This window comes from Diplotaxodon limnothrissa, linkage group LG23 (genome assembly GCF_057381915.1).
Source record: "Diplotaxodon limnothrissa isolate DT_005_m linkage group LG23, D_limnothrissa_male_GT1.1, whole genome shotgun sequence".
NCBI classification, from domain to species: Eukaryota; Metazoa; Chordata; class Actinopteri; order Cichliformes; family Cichlidae; genus Diplotaxodon; species Diplotaxodon limnothrissa.
In genome coordinates, this window is record NC_140617.1 from 20,945,679 (window position 1) to 20,970,440 (window position 24,762).

Genomic DNA, 24,762 nt, shown 5'->3' on the forward strand with positions numbered 1-24,762 from the left:
CCTGAAAATGTAACTATACACCTGTTCAGTGCCGTCTGTCTTCTTTGCATTTCCTTTTTTTTTTTTTTTTTACTGCAGTTTTTGAATTGATCAGTGAGAGGATCAATCATTCTCCAGCATATAGAGTAACAATTATAGCATCAAAATAAGGATTCAAAACTGTCAAATTCCTGGAGAGCAATTGCTGAAACTTGAAATGAAGGTGAGGGAATGAAAATAAAAATATCTACCTCTGAAGGAAAAACTGACCATAACAAAGACAAAGCACCCAGGAGGGGAAAATCCCTGCATTTTATTTGTTTCAGCTGCCACCGCATATAAAACACCCAGAGATGACCAAAAGAATTAACACATAATGAACCAATGGAAGCATGAATGCTTGTAACAGGGCAGGCCACCATGTCTAAATCAGGGCTCGTCCTGTTCAATTAAAACACTTCTAATGTTGTACTCTTAAACAAGTAAGTGTGCTAATGAAAGAATCAAAATTAATGTTTACAATCTATTTATAATAGGCACACACAGACACAAACATCCATTCCCACCCTCATGCTCCGCAGCAGCAGGGAGGCCCCACACTCCAGACCGCAGTCGGACGGCCAACTCCTCCTCCTAGCCCCCCCGCTCCAGCAGGTCGCAGAGAATGGGGGTGAGAGAAGACTCCAAACCTCCCTCCACCCGCTCATTGTAATGTTGATGCATGTGTGTTCTAAGGTGCATTTAAAACCCAGGAGGGCTTGGAGCTACCTGCCAGAGAGCAGCAGGTAAGCGCATGGTCCCTCCTGCTAGCCCTCAATGTCTACGTGTATTTAAAATTGAGAGGTGGGCAACGACGCCAGGGGTGAGGTGTACAACCTGATGGTAATTTGGACTCCGTGTATCGTGCCCACCCCCAAGATCCTATATGTATGTGTAATGAGAGTGTGAGTAATGTGAATGTCTAAGTTGTGGGATAAAATTGAGGCAGAGGCAGCCAGAAGGGGACAGAGGGGGGGGGGGGGGTAGCCTCCTCTGCACCCTGGTGACATACCCCTACTCCAAGGTCCTGCATGTGTGGGTGGTTGTGGTGGAGCGGGAAGAGGGAGGCAGCTGGAGATGGGGAGGGAAGGAAGGGAGGGGCAAGTGACCCCTCCCTGGGGCCAGCTCCCCTCCCTTCCTTCCCTGACCCCAGTAGGCACCCCCATACTCCGCGACCCGCCAGGGAAAGGGGGCCCAGGCCCATCCAGACCGGGAAAACTGGAAAAACTGTTGCCTGCTCTGATGAGACACGCTGCTGTGAGATTCAGATGGCAGGGTTAGAATTTGAGCAATATGGAAGCATGGATCCGTCCTTCCTTATATCAAAGGTTCAGACTGGTGGTGGTATAATGGCATGGGGTTATTTCCTTGGCACTTTTTCTAAACACCACAGCCTACGTGAATATTTTTTGCTGACCATCCCTGTATGGCTTCTTCCAGCATGATAGCACAAAGCTCAAATCATCTCAAACTGGTTTCTTGAACACGACAAGGACTTCATTCTACTTAAATGGCCTCTACAACCATCAGAGCATCTTTGGGATGTGTTGGAACGGGAGATTTGCATCATGGATGAACAGCTGAAAAAAATCTGCAGCAACTGCAGTACACCAAGTAGGGGAGAGCGGGGTAAGTTGTCACACTTTTCACACTGACTAACTCTTACTGAGCACCATACATCACAACGTAATAAATGTTTCACCAAATGAAAGAAGGAAGTCTCGGGCACATATGATGTATTCATTACATTTTCATATCTTATCTCATTACGGAGTTGTAGACTGTTGAATGGAGAATGTGTACTTGTGACAATTTGCCCCATCGGCAGGTAAGTTGTCACACTAGATTATCTTAAAATAAGAACACAAATACTTAATTGTGATTATTGATTTTAATTGTTAAATTCAAACCAAAACTGGAAATTTGAACAATTATGCCAAGAGAATTTGGAAAAAAAACAATTATTTCAATCCAATACACATTTTAATCAAAACATTAAGTAGAAAGAAAACTTTAGTTTGAACTTTAAACTCAAATGTTCTCTGGCTTGCACATAAATCCATCATAAATGAATGGAATGCTGCAAATAACTTGCTTTACTTAACATGTTTATCCTCTGAACAAAACAGATGCCCTATTTCTGATTAATCAGACTCAACTTCAGAGTCACAATTCTGGCACACATAAATTGCCTGGCCTGAGGTGCAAGCATCATGGGCCCATTAGTTGCATTTTACGCATTTTACCCAGGTCTCTTTTGGACAACTGTTTGAAAATGGCTCCACACAGACAAGGCAGAAGCACTCTTCATCATCTGATGATGACTCTTGAATTATTTTTCTTCTTTTAGCTGCGTTGTTCTTCATAGGTCCAGATGTTTCCCCCCCTCGCGTCCCTCTCTTTTGAAACAGCTTTTTGCTAGATTCAGCCTTATTCTTTTCTTTTTCTAGTTGCTGCTTCACTGGCGTGTCGGTTAGAATTGCTGATTTGCGTTGTTTTCTTCCTTTGCTGGATGGTTTTCGGCGGCCAGCTTTTGGATATGGCCGGATGTCCTCTGGAGTTGGTAGTCCGCTGTCAGTAATTGCAGTGCTGGGTAAGGGTGAGCTCGTGATAGAGATGGTGCTGGAGCTTGGCAGTTCAGAGTTGGTGCTGGGGCCTAGCAGTGCAGAGTTGGTGCTGGGGCCTGGCAGTGCAGAGGTAGTGCTGGGGCCTGGCAGTGCAGAGGTAGTGCTGGGGCCTGGCAGGTCAGAGTTGGTGCTGGGGCCTGGCAGTGCAGAGTTGGTGCTGGAGCCTGGCAGGGCAGGGTCCGGAATAGGGCGATCTGTGACGTAGGATGGTGCAAACTCGGCTTCCAGAAATACATTTCTGTTGTAAGGTTGAATCCCAGCCACCCTAAAACCAGCCTGAATGTTCAATGGGGTTGCAGCCAGAGGATATGCAATTGCCACAATCCCAGGAATGTCATAAATAGACATTGTCTTCCCAGGGTTGTTCCTCATCCAGGCATCACACGTGCTGTTGATGTGCCTCTTTAGTGGCCCGTAGACAGACCTGTCTAATGGTTGGAGCCGATGTGAGCAGTGCGGTGGGAATGACAGCATGATTATGCCATTTTCTTTGGCATAATTGAGTCCATCAATGGACAGATGAGACTCGTGGTTGTCCAAAAGGAGTAAACAGGGCTTCTCCTTTGAACACTTTGTATGTTCATTGAAATGTTGCAGGAAGTCAACAAAGTGTGTGTCTTTCATCCATCCATAGGAATTTGCCCCTCCTTTGCTGCCGGGTGGCCCGTTGATCAGGAAATGGTCATGGAAGTGGACACGTGGGAAAATAAAGTATGGAGGTAAACTATTCCCTATGGCTGAGACAGCACAGGCCAGTGTGACAAGGGTTCCCCTTTCAGCAGAGGTCAATGACCCTACTTGTTTGAATCCACGTCTGGCCAACACTTTGTCTGGTTTATGTACAGTGGTGACCCCAGTTTCATCAACATTCCAAATGTCTCCTGGTCCAAACTCATATTTGCATAACACTTTCTCTAAGTTGTCAAAGAAAGCATTGACATTCTCTCTGTTGAAGCTACTTGCCCTGGCAAGGCTAGTTGCTTCTGGCTTTCTCAGTGACAATGTTGTATGCTGCTTTAAAAAGCCTGTAAACCACTCTTTGCTGGCCTTTTCTTTTTCTGCCCACAAAGGCACAAACTTCAGTTCGTGTGCCACAGCAAACTGGTAGGCAAGCTTTCTGACCTCACTTGGTGACAGACCAAAATAAATGTCAGCTGACCTAGTAATATATTCAACAAGCTGCTTTTCCAAATCAGGGGAAAAAATCTTCCTTGGCGTTGTATAACCAACCATTGTTGTTGGCATGGCTGTCTGACTTTCAATTTCTTCTCTGGTAATCTTTTGACAATACCGAGTTAGAGTGCGGTAATTTATGTCAAAATCCTTTGCTGTACTTCTGATTGATTTGTTCTGCATCTTTACCTGCCTGACTGCCTTTAACATAATGTCAGGTGGTGTTCTGCCACGCTCTGTCTTTCGTTGATAATTTCGAACCATCTTACTTTCTTCCTTCCTTCCTTAATTCCTGCCTCTCCTTCCTTTCTTCAAAAACCTTATTACAAATACAAATGAATTACAATATCAATTTTTTGGAGCATTTATTTGTACTGGGGCAAGTTGTCACATGTGACGACTTGCCCCAAAGTTAATGAGACAACTTGCCCCAAACTGACATTTATGCTAATTTTGGCTAAATGTCAGGGTTAGCTCAACATAGCACATCAGCTGAAGTATCAAAAGACACGTTAATGTCTCCTCTATTTTGTGTAAAATAATAATTTGTAACATCTATACCTAACAAAGTTGTACTGACGAAAATTTAAAGTGATTTATTTTTCCTTTTAGGTCAAAAAAATAAAAAAGATGTGCTCACCTCAGATTAGAGCAGTCTTGACTACATGTGAACAGGAGGTTGACTATAGAAGAAGAAGTCACACAAAGTGGCTATTTCATTTTTGAGATAGAGCCTCTAGTGTTGGAGTTATGAACAGTGTGACAACTTACCCGTGTGACAACTTACCCCGCTCTCCCCTAAAGTGATCGTTGGATATAAACTATAGTAAAACTCTCTTTATATTCAGGCAGTACCACAAAATGTCAAAGTCACTAAATAGTCCATTATATAGTGAATAGTGAGTAATTTAGTTCTTATGTCAAACTCAAGGATGAATCCGTTCTACCATCCTTGATATCAATCTGCACCATAACTCAGGAGCTGATTTCTCTACCAGTTTGAAATTGTGCCGAGCTCCTGACTGGAATTTTGTTTGAAGCATCTCTATTGTACAGTTCACCACATTATCAATAAATGAAGCATCAGGTGCTGTTGTGACTATAATATCAAAATATGGTCATGCATAAATAATATGGAAACACAGCAGAAGGAAAAAAAGACAAAATAACTTACATTTAAGTCAGATTAGTTTATTTATATAGCTCTGTATCACAAAATACAAATCTGTACAGCCAACAAAAGCCTCCATCCTTAGACTCTTGATTTCGACGAAGAATAGGAAATAACACCTCAAAAGGAAACATGGAGGAAAACTTGACTGATTGGTGGGGGCACCCAACCACAGGGCAATATTTGGGGTCTGACGAGTATCTCGTGTTGGTTCATTTGGGACATCATAACAACATAACACACAGTAGCCATTTTCTCTTGAGACCCCTCGGGTCATTAGGTTTTAAATTAGGGCAGCAAACAGTAAGTTTGTTGTTTGCATGAGAAGACATATCTCAGTCTAAAAGTTGAGTAGTTAGAGCTTTTATGTATTAAAGTAATTGTGTTTTATGCTTAATTTCTCAACATTTTTATGTTACAAAATAAAATCTCTGGAAATAAAAAAAAAAGTTAACTTACCATAAAAGTTTCTACACGTGACTGAGGTGGAAACTTTGTGCAGCTATAATGAGATTTTCAAACATTGCTGATCTCACTTCATTTGCATTTTTAATGCTATACATTCCCCTAAACCTGTCTTTTAAAGTGCTTTAAGATTAGCAAAGGTAAAGCGAGTAACAGTAGATTTTTTGTGTCCACTGTTAACACTGGACATTGCTTAAAAGGTTTTTTAAAAATAAGTTTGACTTCATTGTCTACTTTACTTAAAAGATTCAATTCTATGATGAATCAGCAGCGGGAATGAAAAGTCCGTGGAGGTCCATGTGGACAGTGGTGGGGATGGAGGCTCGGGCGATCTCCTTAAACGTTTTGGCATCGAGCACGAGCATGAACGGAGAAATGCTGGGATCCGCAGAAACAATGGATGACAGGATGACTCCTGGATAAGGAAAAGATACAATGGAAATACACATTTTGCTCTATGCACATCAACCATTATTGTGGTTTCTAAATATATAAGTTTGTGTGCTTGACAGCGTAGCTCTCACCATCATCTTCCTCCACAGCTCCGGGAGATGCGACGAACACTGGCTCTGAAGGATAGCAGTCTTTCTGCACCCATTCAACGTGTTTCCTTTCAACAATGTCAAACTTGGCGATCTGTTGGGTCATAGTGTTAAAGTAGCAGACCTCAACAACCTTAGAATAGATCATCCTAATTTTGGTTCAGGCATTCACTGTCCTCACAGATTTGAGTATTCAGCACCATACTAGGCCAACAGTAACTGACGTTTTCACTTTATTTGTTTGAAAATGCTGACTGAATGATTTAGTTTGATTAGTCTAAGATTAAGATTAAGATTGTTCATCCTCATATGTGCATCTGTGGAAGTTATAGTGCATAAAATACAGCCAGCGTCGTAGTTGTTTCTAGCACTTGAAGATACCTATTGTCGTTTTCATGTAAAGAAACAGAATTTGTGTTACTGACTGATATTCAATTCAATTTTCCTACAAAACTTACAAAACTTTACCCAAAGCTGCCCCCACCCCCATCCCCCTGTTTCCGATGTTGAAATGGAGGCCTGGACCATAATTAATCCATGAAATTGGGTACATTTAAATTGGAGGGACCTTGCTTTAATTCATTTGAATGCTTATTAAAATGTTTTGCTTGTCTTGTCCTGCTTGCATATAGGTCATTTAAGGCTGGAAGAAGGAGCTGGTTAATGCTTTGTCTCTGGCTTTGCATTTTACGCAAGTTGATCTTAAGGGAATCCTACTTAAAAACAAAATCCAGACCATTATTTTTTCAGGCGTAAAACTGGTCAAACTCAGGACTTTGGGGTTCATGTCTTAGACTAGCTGCTTCATTATTACCATGAAATTTCATTTTCAGATGCTTTATGGATGCATTTTGACAATTTAAAAGCTTGATTATTTGAAATGAGCTTCCTCCAAGTGACAACTGAGCTCACCTCCAGAAAGAGTGGGGAGCTTGGATGCCCACATTAAAAGGAACTAATTGAGGTGGTTTAGTCATGCATCCTGGGCAAAAAAGCTTCTAGGTGCATGCCCAACTTGGAATAGACCAGCAGGCAGAACCAGGTCGTGCTGGAGAGAATATTTCTCTCAGCTGGTGTGGAAAAAGCTTGATATTCCCCCTAGGAAGGATGAAGGTAGTGGCCAGTAGAGCGAGAGCTCAACTGCTTAGACTCCTACCCTTATGACCCAGGCCCCAATAAGAAGCAGAAGATAGAAGGATAAATGTTTAGGAAAAAAATCACATTTGGTGTCCAATGTTAACTACATGGAAATGTGGTTCATGTATGTATAATTGTTCACCCCAAAAGCAATCAAAAGCGATTTAATAAATCGATAATCAATAATGTTGCTTCACCTTGTTGGGATGAGGAGACCACTCTAGCCTGGACCCATAGAAATATCTGTACTTTTTAGCGTTGAATTTGTAGTTGATCCCAGGCAGCTCCAAACCTTCAAGAGGAATCAGACTCGTTAGGTGGATCAGACAGCGTTTAATGACAGTCAATTTGTGGATGACTAACCTATAAAAAGGGTGTCTGGCTGACAATAGATTGATCCGTCCTCCTGCAAAATTGCCTGAGCCGTTGTGTCAGTCAGAGTCACCAGATTAGATCCCCTGGGAGACTCCTGAAGAACAGGTACATTGTTATTTATTGATGAAATAGAATGTAAGTGTGAGTGAATCTTCACTAAATACTAACTATACCTTGTTGATGTTGAGCGGAATAACAAATCTTTGGCAGGATGGTGGGGAGAAGCTCTTATGGCTCTGGATGAAGTTGCTAGTCTCTTTTTTGATGTTCTCCAGGTAGAACATGTTGTACAGGTTGCTGTCCTTGTAGCTGATCAGGTCAAACACCACATGGCCGTCATCCTCATAGGCGTTGATGTGGTGAAAAACCACCAGGGCATCGGCATGAAAACATGTGGAGATTTCCTTTCCTGTTTTTCTATTGATGATATGAAAAAAAGTCTGGAAAAGAAAACAGGTAACAGTATTACGGAAAACCTCAAATACCTGTTATAACCAGAAATGTACTAATCCATTGTTTTTTGGTTTCTTGGGAGACTTCAAATCAGCAATGAGCAATTTCTTGTTGTGGAAAATTTAAATCAGAGTCTAGTTTTACATAATAAGTAAATCCAGCAAAATAGAAAATGACAAACTCGGTATTTGCAGTATCGCTTCTATTCTGTGTTATTTCATATCTTAAGATGATTTAAATTTGTATAAATAATTTTATACTATGTTAGTGGTGCTTTTGTGCAGCGTACTTTTGTAGTACACTGTTGCCTGTTCTATTTTTGATGGCAGTGCATGCAATTATTTGGTTGGTTTCCTGGCATTTGTTCAGGCTAGAATAGATCTGCAAAAAGAAGATCTGCAATTTTTGGTACTTCACCACTGGCTTCATTTTTCAGCCCAGACGTTTCTGCTTGGTTTTAAGGAGGCAGCATGCTTTAACAGAGTGATGGTATGTAACATTTCATGTTTTTCAATTTGTTCTGGTGCCCACAGTGGCACAGAGAACCAACATTGCACCTTAAACTACAAATGTGAAGGGCCAAGGAGAGAGCCAGGTGGAATCCCACAAATAATCAGTATATACTGTCGGTGTAGTTTTTCTCCAATGTTCCTCTAAGCTGCGCGCATTCGCAATTGCGCACTGCTGACACGGTCTCTGCGCACAGAAAATCTGCATTGCGCACCAAAAAAAAAATATCTACCTGAATTGAAATTAAAATTAAGACTTTAACAATTCTGTTTTGCAGTGTTAGTCAGTGAGTGACTGGCTGCTCCCGTATGGGATTACAACAATGCCACCTTATCCCATAGTCCAGCCAATAATGCGATTTACATTCATATGCAGCTAATCAACGTTGTTGACAGGCTATGACAGCGTCCTTATGTGCGACACCGGTGTTTTAGCGAGCAAAGCGGCGTGACTGATGTGGAGTGAAGCCACGTTAATGACAACATGTACAACAATTGGAGATGTGAGCAGGACAGACGGAACAATTGACGGAGAAAGTGTGGACTTTACACCAGTTTTTAAATCGTGTTGATAGGCCACGTAAAATCAGAGTTATGATAAAAGTATATGCAATGTTTGGTTTTCTTCCTGAATACTGTCGTTGTTTATATTTACTGTGGGAAGAAACAGTAAAAACAGCGTTTTATAAGTAAAACGCTCGAAAGCACTCTCCGCCTGTGAGCAAAAACAAAACCAAAAAAACCCACCCTTTCCTGTTGGTGGAAAAATGTACCATGTCACCAATCAAAAAAATAATATGGCAACATGGCATTTATTGTTTAGGAAGGGGGAAGTTTTAGGAGTGACGGCGGTGTTTTGATATGTGAGATATTTGTGACGTTTAGCGCAAATCTTGTGTAGTTAGTGTGTAGTGTAGTTTTTGTTGTGTGTGTCAGAACAATGAGGCGACTGCTGAATGTTACAGGTGATACAGGAGTGATACATCTCCTGTTGTCAGGCCTGCAGGTATCAGGCTGTTTTTCTCCTTTAGCTCATAGTGGACAGAAATTATTTTTGGAGTGGCACAAATAATTTGTGTGGCATCAAATTTGATGCAGAACAGCTGATTGTTCTGTAAATAGTTTGAAATGTTTATTTAAAAAACCGCCTTGGCTGCTTTTTTAGGTAAACAGCTGCAAAAACCTTTGTTGTTTGCAAAACTCAGTTACTTTTTTGAAAACAACTATATAATTAATTGCCCAACATTGGTCATTATACACTGTATTTTGCAGACAGAGTTACAGGACTCTCTCCCAGACCACAGACTCATACTTATAATACACAAGTCAGAGCTTTATAAAGAAAAGAAAGTTGTATTTTCAAAATTGGAGTTCAAGTTATTTTTAACTAGTGGTGTAACGGATCACGGTTGATCCATAATCCGAACCGATCCCACTCCACGGTTCGACACGCACGTGATATGAAGATTCGAAAAAGAAGGAAAAAAAGTATGTGTATGGTGTGGGTGGTCAGTCTGTCAAGCCATAGTTATGATCAGTGCTAGCGGTCCAGGTGGAGGAGCAGAGGAGTTTGCGGCATTTAAGCAGCCCTTTGCTGCCCAATCCGACCAGGCTAAAGCTATTACAAAAGCTACTGGGGTGTTTAGCTGCAGACGGGAGGTCATATTCCCTTGTGCAAAACAAGGGGTTTAAACTATGATGAACATGCTTGAGCCACGCTATGATGTCCCGTTGCGCGTCCACTTCAGTGACAAGATCGTACCGTAATTATTTTAATAAACCATGTGTGACCACAGTGCACACGTCTGCTGTTGCTCACAGTGGTCCAAGGGACCGCTCAGGGAGTTAGTGTGTTCGTTTAGACACATGAAAAATTAGAGGGAACATTGTTTTTCTCTGAGTAGATTTTTTCTTAATAGCTTAAATGACAACTTATATATAATTTCACTATTAGGAGTTGATAAAAATGTGGAAGACTTACCATATCATCTTGATCAAATTTGAGGCAGCCTCCCCAGTTGACCCCCCTGAAGTAGGCAGTGGCAAGTTTGACAATATCCAGTTTGAAAGGTTGCTCCACAAACACAATGTAGTTCTCAGTCATGCCAAAGCTGTGGAAGTAGCTTGGAAAAAGTGAGGAGCGAAAAGGGACTGAACAGATCTGCTGCACTTTCCTCAGCGCTGACTTTTTGTGATTTTTATCTGAAACAGTCAACACAGTGTTGTAAGCTTCACTTTAATTGCTTGTTACTCTGTTCACTTGTCTTCATTTCTTGATTTTAAAAAGGGAGAACCAATAATTTAAAAATCATTAATGAAGTAAATGAAAGTAAATGAAGCAAATGAAAATAAAGTGAGCTACTGTGACACACACTTTGTAAATGATAGTGTAACAGTTCATATCAACTGTCTTCTTTGAGAGGTCTGATTGTGGTGTCATAAATCAATTAAACCTAAGTTGTAATCAAATGAATACGTGGCTCATGGAGCACACAATGGCAAATAAGTAACTTTACTGCTGTGCGTAGGTTTACTATATTCTCAGAATGATATCTAATTACTGCTAAATAATTTATCTTGAGGATTTAAAGTTTAGGAACAGAAATAAACAGGACAGAATGAATTACTGCAGACACCTGAGGCATCAGCTGGGACTTTGAAGATCATATATTTTGGCTGGCCAAAACCAATAATAGCAGTCCCCATATTGTACGTATTGCCCTCCTCATCGTAGTGTGGATGAGCCGTTGCTAGGTTCAAGGCAATGTGGTTCCTGTAGTTTTTCTGAAATTAATACAGGGCAGTACATTTGAGGAAGGACAAATCTTTCACAGAGATGCTTGTTGCCATTATATCCAACTGTGGTGCTAAACGAAACTCATATAGTTACTCTTTACCTTTGGGTATTCAACAGTGGACCATTTAACGAAAACCTGAACCTTTTTAAAATGTTCCCAGGCAGAATGTGCAGACTAACTTACCCTGCCGATAGTTTCCAGGGTGTTAGGGTCAATCTGATTTATGTAGTTGACCTCGGAGGAAGCGTAGTAGTCCTGACCATAACGAATTATGTTGATCAAGTTGTTGTCAGTAAAGTCAGAAATGACATTCTGGAGGTGTGTGAATGCCCTGGTGAGAGAGTGTGGAAGGGTTTTTTGGGGCACACAGCTGAAATAATTCAGTATTGGTATACATTCCTAAAAAAACAAATATCCAATCAACCAAACGTCTTTAGGTAATGGTTATGCAAGTAAACCTCTTACTAACCCAGAGAATTGCATTTTGCACTTTCATGAACTGATGAATTGAAGCAGATATTCTGATTAAAAAAAATAAACATCAGAAAAACCTCAAGTGTCTTGGTTAGTCTGTCCCAGTTTACTTAAAGTGGTCTGTACATATCTGAAATCATCAAACCCCAAATGGACCAATAACACAAGACTTGTAAGGTTTGATTCAGATTTCTATTTTCATCCATCCGTCCATCAGTCCATCCATCCATTTAGCTCTTGTTGTATGCTAGGTAAACTAACACAGAACTGTGATATCCATCCATGATAAATTGAAGCAGAGACTTTAGATGTACTACACTATTCGGTTCCAGATTTAAAATCTCTTATGTCTACTAAACATAGAAAGCTAGAGTGGACAAAAGCTGAATGGGCTGAACTTGAGCTTTTTAAGTCTGTTCTGGACTGAAACTAGAAAGATCTGAAATCTGAGTATTATATATTCTGTAAGATCATGATCTGGATGGGCTTTACCTGGAGAAGATGTTTTTGCAAGGATCAGGGTAGATCATGGTGCCAAACTCAGAGACAACAATCTTGTTTGCCTTGATGTTCCTCTTATAGGTGTCGCTCTTCAGAAACTTACTTCTGTAAGTCACCTCACCTGAAATAGCAATATCAGAACATTGAACATATTCAGCAGTTACATGGACAACTGACAGTCAACAGTTAAATGATGCTGAAGGTTTATCAAAGTCTGACCATTGCTGAAGGTGAAGCTGTGGATGAGCGACAAGCCGTCAAACCAGTGGTTGTACTCAGAGTTACCTACAGAGAAAAGCCCAGGCCCGTTCCTCAGCAGGGTGCCCTGCAGCCAGGAAGGGACAGATCCTGCAGGTCAAAGGTTACAAACACCACTGTTAATGGGCTTTAAATCCATTCTTAACACAGAAGCTTTGTGACAGCAATCTAACCAAAAGGTCCATTGTGGAGTTGTGGAACTTTTTTATCTTACTACACATTTGGGGTTTGGATTACTGTGAAGTGATCAAAAGGTTGTAAACTCCTAACTTGAAATTTTAATGGACGTTAGGCTAAGAAAGAACTGTTAACCTGAAGAGCTCAGTAAAAATAAGTGATAGAGGGCCACAATCCTAATTTCAGTGATAACTGAAGCAAAGTCAGATCCACCAGAAATTAATTTATGCAAAATTAAAGCCCCATGTGTCCTTTAAATATCTCCATAAATCCATGTTTTAAAGATACCACAGTCATGATTCTTATATATAAAATGGGAAAATGGTTCTGGTTAAGGTATTGATATAAAGGAACATTTGTATTGAAGAATTTTCACTGTGAGGTAATTTTGGAGGATAATGAAATGTAACTACTAATAAACTACTCCATGATTATAATCATTAAATGGTCAGCAACTCCAGTGCCACACAACAGGTAAATAATAATAATAATAATAATAATAATAATAATAAATACAGAGCTTATGACTTGAGTCATCCATTCAGTCTGACACATGCAAAGCACATACAACAAACATCTACTCAGGATTTCCTCTATATGACCAATAAAAGCTGCAAAGTTTCTAATTTAACATAAACAAAACATAACAACAAATGAACATTATAACTCTGGAGGCAGATGCTAGAAAATACTTTATTCTACAGAGACTTAAACCTACACTTGCAACAAGTGGAGGTTCAAGTCTTCAGAGTTTGGCACTGCTCCCTGTTTGCTATGCATTTATCGGTGTCACATTCTACTTGCTGCAATAGAATATGTTGGTAATGTCAGCAGACAGTCTATTTAAGCCTATTCTAACCTTTTGAGCTGTGTGTTTTCTTTTTGTTTGTTCAGGTGGAAACCTTCCAAAAGAGCAAGCTGAATTTATTAATGACTCTTTAAACCAACAGACTCAACATTTTACAAACTCTTTAATGGTTCAAACTCACCTTTCACTTCGGTTTTCACTGGCTCTGGAGTTTCACATCCATTTCTTGAAATAATTGACTGCATGCTTTTCTTCCTGAGCTACAAGCCTCCCAGAGTGCACTGCTCCGATTGAGTCCCACCTCTGATTGAAAACACAGACAGCAGCTGACTACGTGATACTTGCAGGCTTCAGGAAACATAAGTGCAGCTGATTATGTAAGTAAGCTGGAATGGACTTTACTCGGCTTTTCATAATAAAAGTCTGCCTGTTGGCTTACTTCAAGCACCATTTAGATGTTAATAACTGGGCTTATGTTGTCCACAGCTACATTACATTCATCAAATCAGACAAATCAAAAGAACTAAAACATAATTTTTAACTATATTTTACATTTTTATTTAATTTGATCTATAGGCTCTGTCACTTTTTTGTTTTTACACAAAATTCAATTGAAACAACATATTTTTTTAAATTTAAAAATCCAAACTTATTTGAATGTTTTATACTATCACTGCATCTCTAAACTGTCTTATTGCCAATTTTTCTTTTGCATTGTAGCTGGATGAATCTTTAAGCTCAGGTCTGATTGATAATCTGTAAGCCAGTGATAAGAATTCTCATTATCTAAATATGAACTGTAAATTGCTGTGTTGTTCAATAGTTATGTCTAGCTTTATAGCTAGAAATATATATTTCACTTTTACAGTTTACTAAGAGGCATGACTTTGACTAACAGCAAACATTTGGATCTTTTTGGTTTAGAAACAATAATTGTTTACAGTTGATTACAGCATTGGGTGCTAATTAAATCATTGCAGCACTAATCATCATAATCCAGCTGAAACACATTTTGACTTTGTACACTATAAAAAGTCCAACACATCCTGTTTATCACCTCCACCTGCGTGTAATGTAAAGTAACAGATGTAATTTAAATCAGTTTACAACTTTACAAATGCTCTTATCGGGATATTTCTCCAGGTCAGAGTGTGTCCTGGCACTGTGTCCTAGAAATTACTCAACCTAGAATAATACATCATAGTCTAACACCTATTAGAAGCTTTGACTCAGCATTTGATTGTTATATAATGAATGACACGATTTAATCCAATCTACTTAGATTCTTTATTTACCTTTTTTTTCTCCTTTACATCTGTTAAATAGCTACTTTGCAGATTAAAATATTCATTCAAAATCAGAACCTCATCTTTTGGTATATAAACATCATTACAGTGATGTAATGTAGAAATGTTTTGCATATAGACCCTACTTTCACAGATGCATCAGCTGTGGACCAATACCTAGATTTGAATAAACAATTTGGCTGAAATTGATGGCAAGTCATCGGTTAGTTGAACCTCAGATTCAGGGGTTCCTGCAGGACCATTGGGTATCTGGCTTGCTGTTGTAAGCTTTGGTCTCTGTACAACTGCAATGAAAGCTTCATCTCCATCGCTTGCTATAAGGCCTATTTGTTCCTGGTAGACAGTGAACAGTCAAGGTATGGAGGGTGTCACATTTTCAGATTCTTATCTTTGCGTTTTGTGGAGGATGTAGGTCTGCTGTCTTCAACAAACAACGACTTCCACTGGGTCGATGTACTGGGATGGTAGCAGCTGACTGTAAAGTTGTTGAGTTACGAATCAGCACCTCCAACTCTGAATTCATTGTTTTCAACTGGAAAAGAGTGCAGTGTCTCTTCAAGTTGTGAGTGAGAAGTATCTCAGGTCTGTTCATGAGTGAGAGGAGAGCGCAGTGAGATATTGACAGACTGGTTACTGTACCAGTCTGTTGTGGTAAAGAGACCAAGATACCTCTTATGTGATTTTTATTTTAGCATGTCCAACTGGGAGTAGACCACAGGTAAGACCAAAGACATACTGTAGAGATTACATCTCTCAGAGGGTGGCTGGAGAAAGTCTGAGATAGGCCACCATCCATTTTCTGCCAAAGCAGATGCTGATACTTTGGTCCTGCTTTTTTAATTTATTATTTGTTGTTAGTTATTCAGCCTTTGCATCAGAACAAGAAATTAAAAATAATATTTATAATTACTTACAATGTAAATAGAGAGTAACTTCTCACTCACACACCAATGTCTGACTTTCTTATGGCTACATCAGGGGTGTCCAAACTTTTTTTCACTGAGGGCCACATACATAAAAATATAGGAGGGGCTGGGCCACTTAATAGAAATTAGGTATATAACCTTAACTTTAGTGTTAGAAAGTTAGAATAATCACTTAAAAGTGGTCAAATGTTATATTGTTGAATATAATTAAAGACAAAACTGCCTTCACCACAGCTTTCCATAAATGGATCTTTATTGATTTATTCATAAAAAGCTTTGGTAGCTCATTCTCAGAACAGCAGCCTCAGATTTCTTCTTAGACAGAAGATTTACAGAACAGAGAAAAAACAAGGGGAAAATTGTCACAGATTTGCAAACCCCAAAAAACGTTGAAGCTGTTTGCGGTTTGGGGGTGTGGGCCACTCCAAAACCGCTTTGACCTTTCCAGGATCCGGTCTCAAGTTCCCCTGCTCAATTATGAATCCAAGGAAAGAAACAGTGGTTACATGAAGCTCACACTTCTCTGCTTTGACAAAAAGGCGGTTTTGCAACAATCTTTGTAACACCAGTTTGACATGTCTTTCGTGCTCTGACACTGACCTGGAGAAGATGAATAGAATAGAATAGAATAGAATAGAATAGCCTTTATTGTCATTGTACAGAGTACAACTAAATTGGAGTGCCACTCCCTTGGTGCAAGTTTCAATAATAAATATAAATGTAAAATATACAAAGTACAAAAAAAAACAATCGTAAGTACTCAAACAATAGTATGTACAATATATACAGGATAGCAGCATAATATAATGACAGTGACGGTATGGAATAGGTTCAATTGTTTTTGTGCTTATTTACTACGGTGATAGCTCTGGGAAAGAAGCTATCCCTGAATCTGTTTGTCCTGGTTTTATGTGACCTGTACCGTCGGCCTGATGGTAATAGTTCAAACAGTTGGTTGCTGGGGTGAGAGTGGTCCTTGATGATATTGCCAGCTCTGCTGAGGTACCGAGAGTTTGCAGTGACCTCCAGGCTGGGCAGAGAGCAGCCAGTGATCTTCTGGGCTGTGTTGATGACCCTCTGCAGTACTTTCCTGTCCGCAGCTGAGCACCCTGCATACCATGTTGTTATGCCGTACGTTAGGATGCTCTCTATGGTGGCTCTGTAAAATGTCACCAGCAGCCTCTCCTCCAGGTTGTTCCTCCTGAGCACTCTCAGAAAGTGGAGACGCTGCTGGGCCTTTTTAACCACCGCTGTAGTATTTGCAGTCCAGGAGAGGTCATCAGATATCTGCACGCCCAGAAACCTCATGGAGTGTACCCTCTCCACACAGCTCCCGTGAATGTAAAGTGGGGCCGGGTCTGCTCTGCCCTTCCTGAAGTCCAAGATAAGTTCTTTAGTTTTTGTGGTGTTCAGTTGGAGGTTGTTAACTGAACACCACTCAGTCAGTCTGTTGACCTCATCTCTGTAGTCCGACTCATCCCCCCTTGAGATGAGTCCAACCACAGTGGTGTCATCCGCGAACTTTATGATGGTGTTTGAGAGATGGGTAGGGGAGCAGTCGGATGTGTAGAGCGTAAACAGGAGGGGACTCAAAACACATCCTTGTGGAGACCCAGTGCTGAGTGTGATGGTGCTGGACAGGTGGGGGCCGAGTCTGACAGACTGTGGTCTATTTGTCAGGAAGACCTTGATCCAGAGGCAGATGGGGGTGGAGAGTCCCAGGTGAGACAGTTTCTGGACCAGGATCTCCGGGATGATATGATTGAATGCTGAGCTGAAGTCCAGAAAGAGCATTCTCACATAGCTTCCTCGGTGCTCCAGGTGACTCAGCGCAGTGTGGAGCGCTATGGTGATAGCGTCCTCGGTGGATCGATTTGTCCTGTAGGCAAATTGGTGGGGGTCCAGCGTGGGAGGCAGACCGGCCCTGATGTGCTGACAGACCAGTCTCTCAAAGCACTTCATCACTACAGGCGTAAGTGCAACAGGCCTGTAGTCATTTGGGCTGACCACAGCTGTCTTCTTGGCGATGGGGATGATGGTGGAGGTTTTGAGGCAGGGCAGGACGGTGTTTGATGACAAGGTTGAAGATTTTAGGTTGTGTCTATCAAAGCCTTGAGTGAGTGAGTAGTGGTGTGAGCAGTGAGCTTAGCTGGTAACAAAAGATGAGGGGAATGAGAGATGTTTATTTCGCCCACCAGTAACCCCGTTTCTACTGGCGGGCACGCCCTTTTGCTCGTGCGGGGCAAACGGCGATGAAATGTCCGTGACGGCCGCAGTATAAACACTCACCAGCCATGAAACGGCGCTGCGTTTCCGTTGGTGTAAGCCGGGCACGTCCAATGTGCATCGGCTCCGCCTCGCCGGGGCTCACATCCATCGAGGCCGGCTGTTGTGGTGAAACAGCACTACCGGCAAAAATCCCAACACTGGGAGCACTCTGGGAAACTGAGTGTCACGTCCCACGGCGCATTCGCAGGCGCTCGTCAACATGAATGCACAGGGACATTAATGAGCTGAGAGATGATGGTAATTCCCTCGTCATGAGCTCATCCTTCAAATCCTCCGCAATATTGTTGAGCAGAACCTCCTTTACTGCCTCTTCTCTCCACCCGGTTTCTACAGCGAGAATGCGGAAGTCAACTGAGAAGTCAGCCATAGTGCGTTTACCTTGTTTCAGATTTAGTAGACGCTGTGCAGCAGCAGAGGGCCCGCCATCCCTTTCAAACACGCTTTTGAATTCAGTCAGGAAGTCGAGGTAGGAGATATTCGGCAGGGTTTTCAATAGTGCCTGAGCCCACTGGAGCGCGCGGTCTCGTAACAGCTGAACAAAGAAAGCAATCCAGGCACCGTCGCTGGCATACGTCCTGTTCTGCTGGCGGAAAAACAGGGAGACTTGGGCAAGAAAACCCGAACATTTCTCCAGCTCACCTGTAAACGGCTCGGGGCTTGGCATCGTCCTCCCCGGGGCCTCTAGCCAGGCAGCGGGAGGGTCGGGGGGTGCAGCAGCGGCCTGGGGACTCGGAGATGGAGAGGGACTTACACGCGGAGATGGGTTTACGCTCGGAGAGGGCGAGCTTACCAGGGGTGTGCGCTGGGCGAGAGCCTGTGTAAGGGCGGAGAGCTCTTTATTGATATGGTGGAGCATCTTCTCGTGCCGCTTCCTGAGTGAGGAGAGCCCGTTGAACAGGGTCAGAATCCGCTGAGTCCATAGTGGCTGGATCGTTCTGTCACAGATTAGTAGGCAGAGGACTCACTCGCAGGACTCTGAAGTGTAGAGAGAAGGTGAGGGTTTATTTGCAATGTGACACCAAGTGAGAATATATACATATATTCAGTGGAACAGATAACACGGGGCTCCAGGGAGTAGGGCGGGGTCCGAAGGGAAGGTCCAAGACGGGGGTACACACACGCTCTTCTTCCACTTGATCCGTAACTCACTCAAAATGTCCACACCAAAAAGCTCACTCACACACATCCACAGAAATCCAGACGGCAGGGAAGACGGGCAGGGAGTCTAGAAGGCCTGTACACAGAGAAGAAAAAAAAAAACAATGTCAGGCGGAAACTCTAGGAGATCAGAGGAACACTTTCATAGGCTAAGCTACACTGACGCTTGGTAGCGTGACGATCCAGCGAGGAAGCAGCCTCTCTTGCCATCTTAAGTAGTCTGCCAGGATCAGTGTGAATGAGCCACAGGTGTGTGTTCAGGGTGGGTTCAGAGGCGGGGAATCAAGGTCCAGTTCCGCCCTGGTGGGAGAGGTTAAGATAAAAAATACACACACACCACGACCTCTCCAGATCTTGAGAACCATGACAAAAATGGGACGGGTACATTTCAAGCTTGTTATTTTAGTTATTAGACTTAGCAACACACCTATTAACGTTCGTTTGAAACGATTATCAACATTAACAGACTGAATTGGACCTAATAACAGGAGTCCATATAATTTTAGTAAATTATTCTGGTGAGTATCAGCTGTGCTGGGTATGTAAATCAGGCCATCCAGCTGCGGTGCTGATCGTACGCCACTTGTGCCAAAAATCCGGACAAATGTCACTTGATCAAGGAGCAGATCTGCATCAGATGAGATCAGCTGACTCTGCGTGTGCGTGCGCTGTGCACAGCGGTGTGTTAACAAGAAAAACGCATATAAGAAAGTGGTGTGCATTATTGATATTTGAAGCATGTGTACCTGCACGTGCATGCTTATTAACACATGGGTACTGTTGAATATATTTTTTTACTCACCTAAAGCGCTCGTGCTCTCGTCCACTCCCTGCAAAAAAAGTTAGCAGCTGTGCGGTGTCTGTGGCATTGGTGCTCTCATTGCATGCGATGGAGTAAAAATCAAAAGCACAGCTTTATCAGACAGTTGCAGTTTAATGTTGGCTGACGAGTCTTCGATGCGTCGCACAACTGGATTTCTGGACACGCTGACGTTGTTCAAGTCCTGCACTTTTTCCGCGCACATTATTTCGGTGACTTTAACGAGGCCGTGTTTTATGAGGTCTCCATCTGAAAAAGGCTTGCCATGTCTTGCCATGAGTTGGGCGACCTCATAGCTGGCTATTGTAGCCTTTTCCTGGACAATTTGAGCACGAAAAAGATACTGTTGCTGACCCTGCAGGAGAGATACCCTTTGCTTTAATTTCTGCTCTCTCCAGTGTCGGATGCATAGGCCTGATGTTTGGTTTCATAATGAGCTCGTACATTATACTCTTTCATAACTGCCACAGTTTCAGATCAAACAGACACACGTCCCCTTGAATTCTTTGAAGAAATATTCACTCTCCCACCGTGTCTGAAATTTTCTGCATTCACTTTCTACCTTTCGCTTCTTTGGTTCTGCTATGTTTAGTAACTTGGGGGTAAATTTCTTCTGTGATTGTCCTTTTTGGTGGAGCACCTGCCTTGATCAACAGAAGCTCCCCCTGGTGTTAAAACTAAGAAGTGCAATACACTCAAGTGCGGCCATATTCTATTCTATTTATAAAATTACTTGCGGGCAAGGGCGTAGATTTGGTTTTGGCATTGGTGGGGACGGATGATTCAACCACCGAACCCTGCCCTGTCCCCCCCCCCCCCCCCCTTTTTTTGTCTTTGCTTCTTGATAATAAAAAAAAAGGAGAAATATACTTGCCTACATATGCTATTCTACATGCTTTTAAACCATTTAAAATTACAATTCATAGTTTTATATGTGAATTGTATAATGTTAAATTGCTTAAGTATTTTAGACTTTAGTTTACTTCAGCCATATTCCATATAAATCAGGTATCATACAAAAATAAAAATAGAGTCATGACAATAAAAGAATATGACTTAAGAAATTAACAACATTAGTTCAGTTACAGTACACCAACATCTCTTATACATTAGCACCAAGGGAACACTGAATGACCTGGTGGTTTTTGTCCATAAAACTACTCATCTAAGATTACCACAAAGTAAAAGATCTCTCAGCAAAATTATGCAACATTTTAGGCACTATTGCTCCTATCAACTCAGTGAGCTGGGATTTTTTATTCTAAACATGAACTACTGTTACAGCAACAGACACAGACTATTGGTGTCAACTCAATGTCCGCTATGTGAAGGAGCCAAACACATGCCTGCTCCTCTCACTAACTGAGATAAACTGCTGGCATATTGGTTTTACATCTATACTGTCCAGTGTCTCCTGGTGGACATACAGCAGCATTGTTTAGTCTCATTTGAGTCACTGTTGACCTTACCCATGTTTTTAGTCTTCTGAGAGCACTGAAGCTTCTTCCAGCATCAGTACATGCGTTTTATCCTCAGATTAAAATTATTACTATGTGCTTGATGTGCCTCACCTTTGGCCCTGGCTCTTCCCCTCTGACTGCACTAGGACATATTGCCACATGATAAAATAACACATTGATTCGTGCCATATAAAAAGTGAGACGTGTCAATTCAGATTCTTTGTCAAACAAACACTAATGAATCAATTTACACCAGCAGCCTAACAATTGTTAATAATTATTTAGTTGTTGTAGAGACCCACCCTTTGGCACATCCCAGCACACCCACTCACTTCACCAGATGCACCTTGTTTAGTTCTCTCACCTTTGATTGGGTGTGGTGCTTGTCCTCGATTGCACTCACCTGTCACACATTATATGTCACACATTATATAAGGACTGCATTCACTTTTGGCTCACTCTTTCTTCACTTCCACACGGGGCGGCAGCTGAGCTGTGGCAGTCCATGTGTGTCTTTGTTTCCTTCCTTCTTTGCCTTATTTATTTGAGAATAAAAGGAGAACCCTGAGAATAATTCTGAATTAGATGGCTGCTTATTCTTATTCTAACCGGATGAGCCCATGATGCTGATTGCTTAAGACCTGAATCTTCCTTCCTTCAAAACATGGTCCTCCGAGCTGGAGCAGTGTTAGCGTCATGGATTCAAAGCAGCCATTGACTGAAGGTTTGAGAAGATCCAGTCGTGATAGTCGACCTCCTGCCTACCTGCAGCAGTATGACGTTCAGTATCCTGGAGATAGAAGAGCTACATGTGAGACAGAGAGCCAAACCGAATGCCAGCATAGTGACAAAGACACACATGGGCCGCAGGATCCTGTCGGAGAGTCAGAAAGACAACCAGAGACATCCCCTGTTCCTTTACCCACCAACCAAGATGAGGTCATGAAGGAACTCCTGACGACAATGAGGGAGATTAGGCAATTTATGGTTCAATCATCTCCTTCCCATTCTCGTAGCTCCAGATCTTCAGTTCGCACAGTCTCATCTGATGGAATCAAATCTTCTGTATGCAGTTTACGAGCCAGTCCTCAAACACATCAACAACATGAGCAGCTCCCAGTGATTGATACAGCAACCTGTCAATCACCCTTCCAGCCCCCGCAGATTAGCCGTCAGTCTGGCATAGTTACAGCTGCCAGCCCTCCTTTACCTAATTCAACAATACTAGATGCTGCTATCCCTTCAACTGGTTTGCCTAGACCAGTCCTTGCTACAGAAGATGAGACTCCCTTTGATTTCCTGGCCTTATCACGGCAGGATCCCCACCAGATCTCATGTGTTCAACCTGCTGTTCCTTTAGCTGAAGACCCTGTTCAACCTCTCATCCGCATATCTGACCACAAGCATTGCCCTCCTCTAGAGCAGCAACCAGCTACATCCAATGCCTCATATGAACAGAAACCTTTGATACCCGGTACTGCTAGCTCGGGTCACTCCTCTAGCACAAGAACACATGTATATAAGCTTGAAGGTCCTTCGTTTCCAGACCTTAGTAGAGAAGACGAAATGCAATACAGGATGTTACGGATGGCCCTTACAAACCTTCTTGATCCTCATGAGACAGAGCACTTCAAATATCATGTCCTTCTTGATCACCTCAAAGTAGACCAAGCTAAACGATTAGCTCTTGCCTTTTCCTACACTCCTGACCCATACACTCAAGCCATCAAAGCCCTTGATGAGCGTTATGGGCAACCAAGACAGCTGGCATTGAAAAAGCTAAAGAATATACTGGAACTGCCTCCTATCAGAGCAGGTGATGGTCAGAGTCTTGATAATTTTGCTCTTCGTGTACAGGCTTTAGTTGGGTTGCTTAGCACTATGGGAGAACAAGGACATGCAGAACTAGATTGTGGCTCCCATGTCGATCGCTTGTTAGCGAAGTTGTCTGCAGAGCATTTCAGTCGCTTCAAACGGCATGTTTACAGGGAACAGGGAGAAATGACGTATACCTTACCTTTGTTCTCATCCTGGTTGCAAATGGAATCCAAGTGTCAACCAAGGAAGGCCAGTCCTGTTTCATCCTTCAACCAGCCACGACCTGCCCGTAAGTACACCTCTCCACTTACAACAATATTACATGGGGCAAATACATCTGATGATCCTGTGCAGGCAGCACAACCGATCATAACTAAGGCAACATGTGCATATTGCCGCTCACCTGAACACCACATTAGTAAGTGTCCCGAGTTCATTCAGAAGACAAAGGATGAGAAAATAAACTGGATAAAAGCAAACAAACGGTGTTGACCAAGATACAGCCAGAGGTTGGCCATAAGATAGACTTCTCCTCTTCAGCTGCCCAAAAAAAGGCTCTCAATCAAAACACAAACAGACCATCTGTAGTGACAGGGAAAAGGAGCCGTCCTCAAAACAGAAAACTCCCACCTGCTACTGTGGAGGAGTTGTCACTGCTATTGGATACTTTGCTGGAACACAGTAAAGCTGTGGGTCGTGGGAATGACCCATAATGTTTTATCTAGGGGTCTAGATTTATGCCTGTAGTGCACTGCTGTGTAAATAATTTGCATTTACTGAATATATACTGACTGAGTCCCACTGTTCAAAAGTTGAATAAAGAAACAAACTAATTTTTGCCTCTTTTTTTTAATTTATTTTTTATTAAAACCACCTTATAGAACATCACATCAGTTACAGTGTAGAATCCATATCATTTATAGTTTACAAATGACAAAATGTTTACATAAAATCATGACAGTGTTTACATGATATCACCCACTACTAACATTACTTTATTTACTGTATCTTTTGAAAAAATACAGCAATTTTAACAGCACAAGACTTAAGAATATTTAACAGGAGCAGGTTTCATTTTTCCCTGGTTTTATTATCACACTGTTCACCAAACGCAGCAAACCTTCACCATCTTATCCAGGAGGGTCACCTCTTCACCCTCACATGGAAGAAGTAATCTGATTGGCGTGGTGGTATGTTTGAAGCAGGTCCCTTGTGTAGCGCTGGAACCCAGTCACGATGTTTCATCCATTTCATAGGCTGGTTTACTGCAATAATGCCAAATAATTAGCAACTCTATAAATAGAAGGTAGTTCTGCAAAATTACTCAGTAGGATGTTTGTTCTAATTTGCTATGACCTCAGAGCGCATAGAAAATAAAACTAATAGGCTATAAAGAGTGATATGAACATATTTAGAACTTACCGGAATGAAAATGTCTGGAGCACCAACAGATATCTGGAGATGGAAGAGAACTGGATATCAGCTCGTCTCACAGCTG

General features: G+C 41.8%; 1 protein-coding gene across 1 annotated transcript; it reads right to left on the reverse strand.

Moving 5' to 3' along the window:
• Positions 1-5,004: 5,004 nt before the first annotated feature.
• On the reverse strand, positions 5,005-13,798 carry bco1l (beta-carotene oxygenase 1, like). The gene is made up of 11 exons (XM_085348508.1): positions 13,668-13,798; positions 12,463-12,591; positions 12,235-12,364; positions 11,452-11,599; positions 11,107-11,254; positions 10,452-10,672; positions 7,682-7,948; positions 7,497-7,602; positions 7,331-7,425; positions 5,979-6,090; positions 5,005-5,869 (listed from the first exon to the last, which is right to left on the reverse strand). Exons 1-11 carry the CDS (start codon positions 13,729-13,731, stop codon positions 5,709-5,711), a joined length of 1,581 nt encoding a protein of 526 aa, XP_085204634.1. The 5' UTR covers positions 13,732-13,798; the 3' UTR covers positions 5,005-5,708.
• Between the last annotated feature and the right edge of the window lie 10,964 nt (positions 13,799-24,762).

What these genes read in the sequence shown, in the direction of transcription:
- bco1l (XM_085348508.1), bottom strand. Translation starts at nt 13,731, where the DNA reads ATGCAGTCAATTATTTCAAGAAATGGATGTGAAACTCCAGAGCCAGTG. An exon ending in GCCAGACACCCTTTTTATAG is followed by an intron (nt 7,426 to 7,496) that starts GTTAGTCATCCA and finishes TTCCTCTTGAAG; the next exon opens with GTTTGGAGCTGCCTGGGATC. An exon ending in GGTCTCCTCATCCCAACAAG is followed by an intron (nt 6,091 to 7,330) that starts GTGAAGCAACAT and finishes ATGACCCAACAG; the next exon opens with ATCGCCAAGTTTGACATTGT.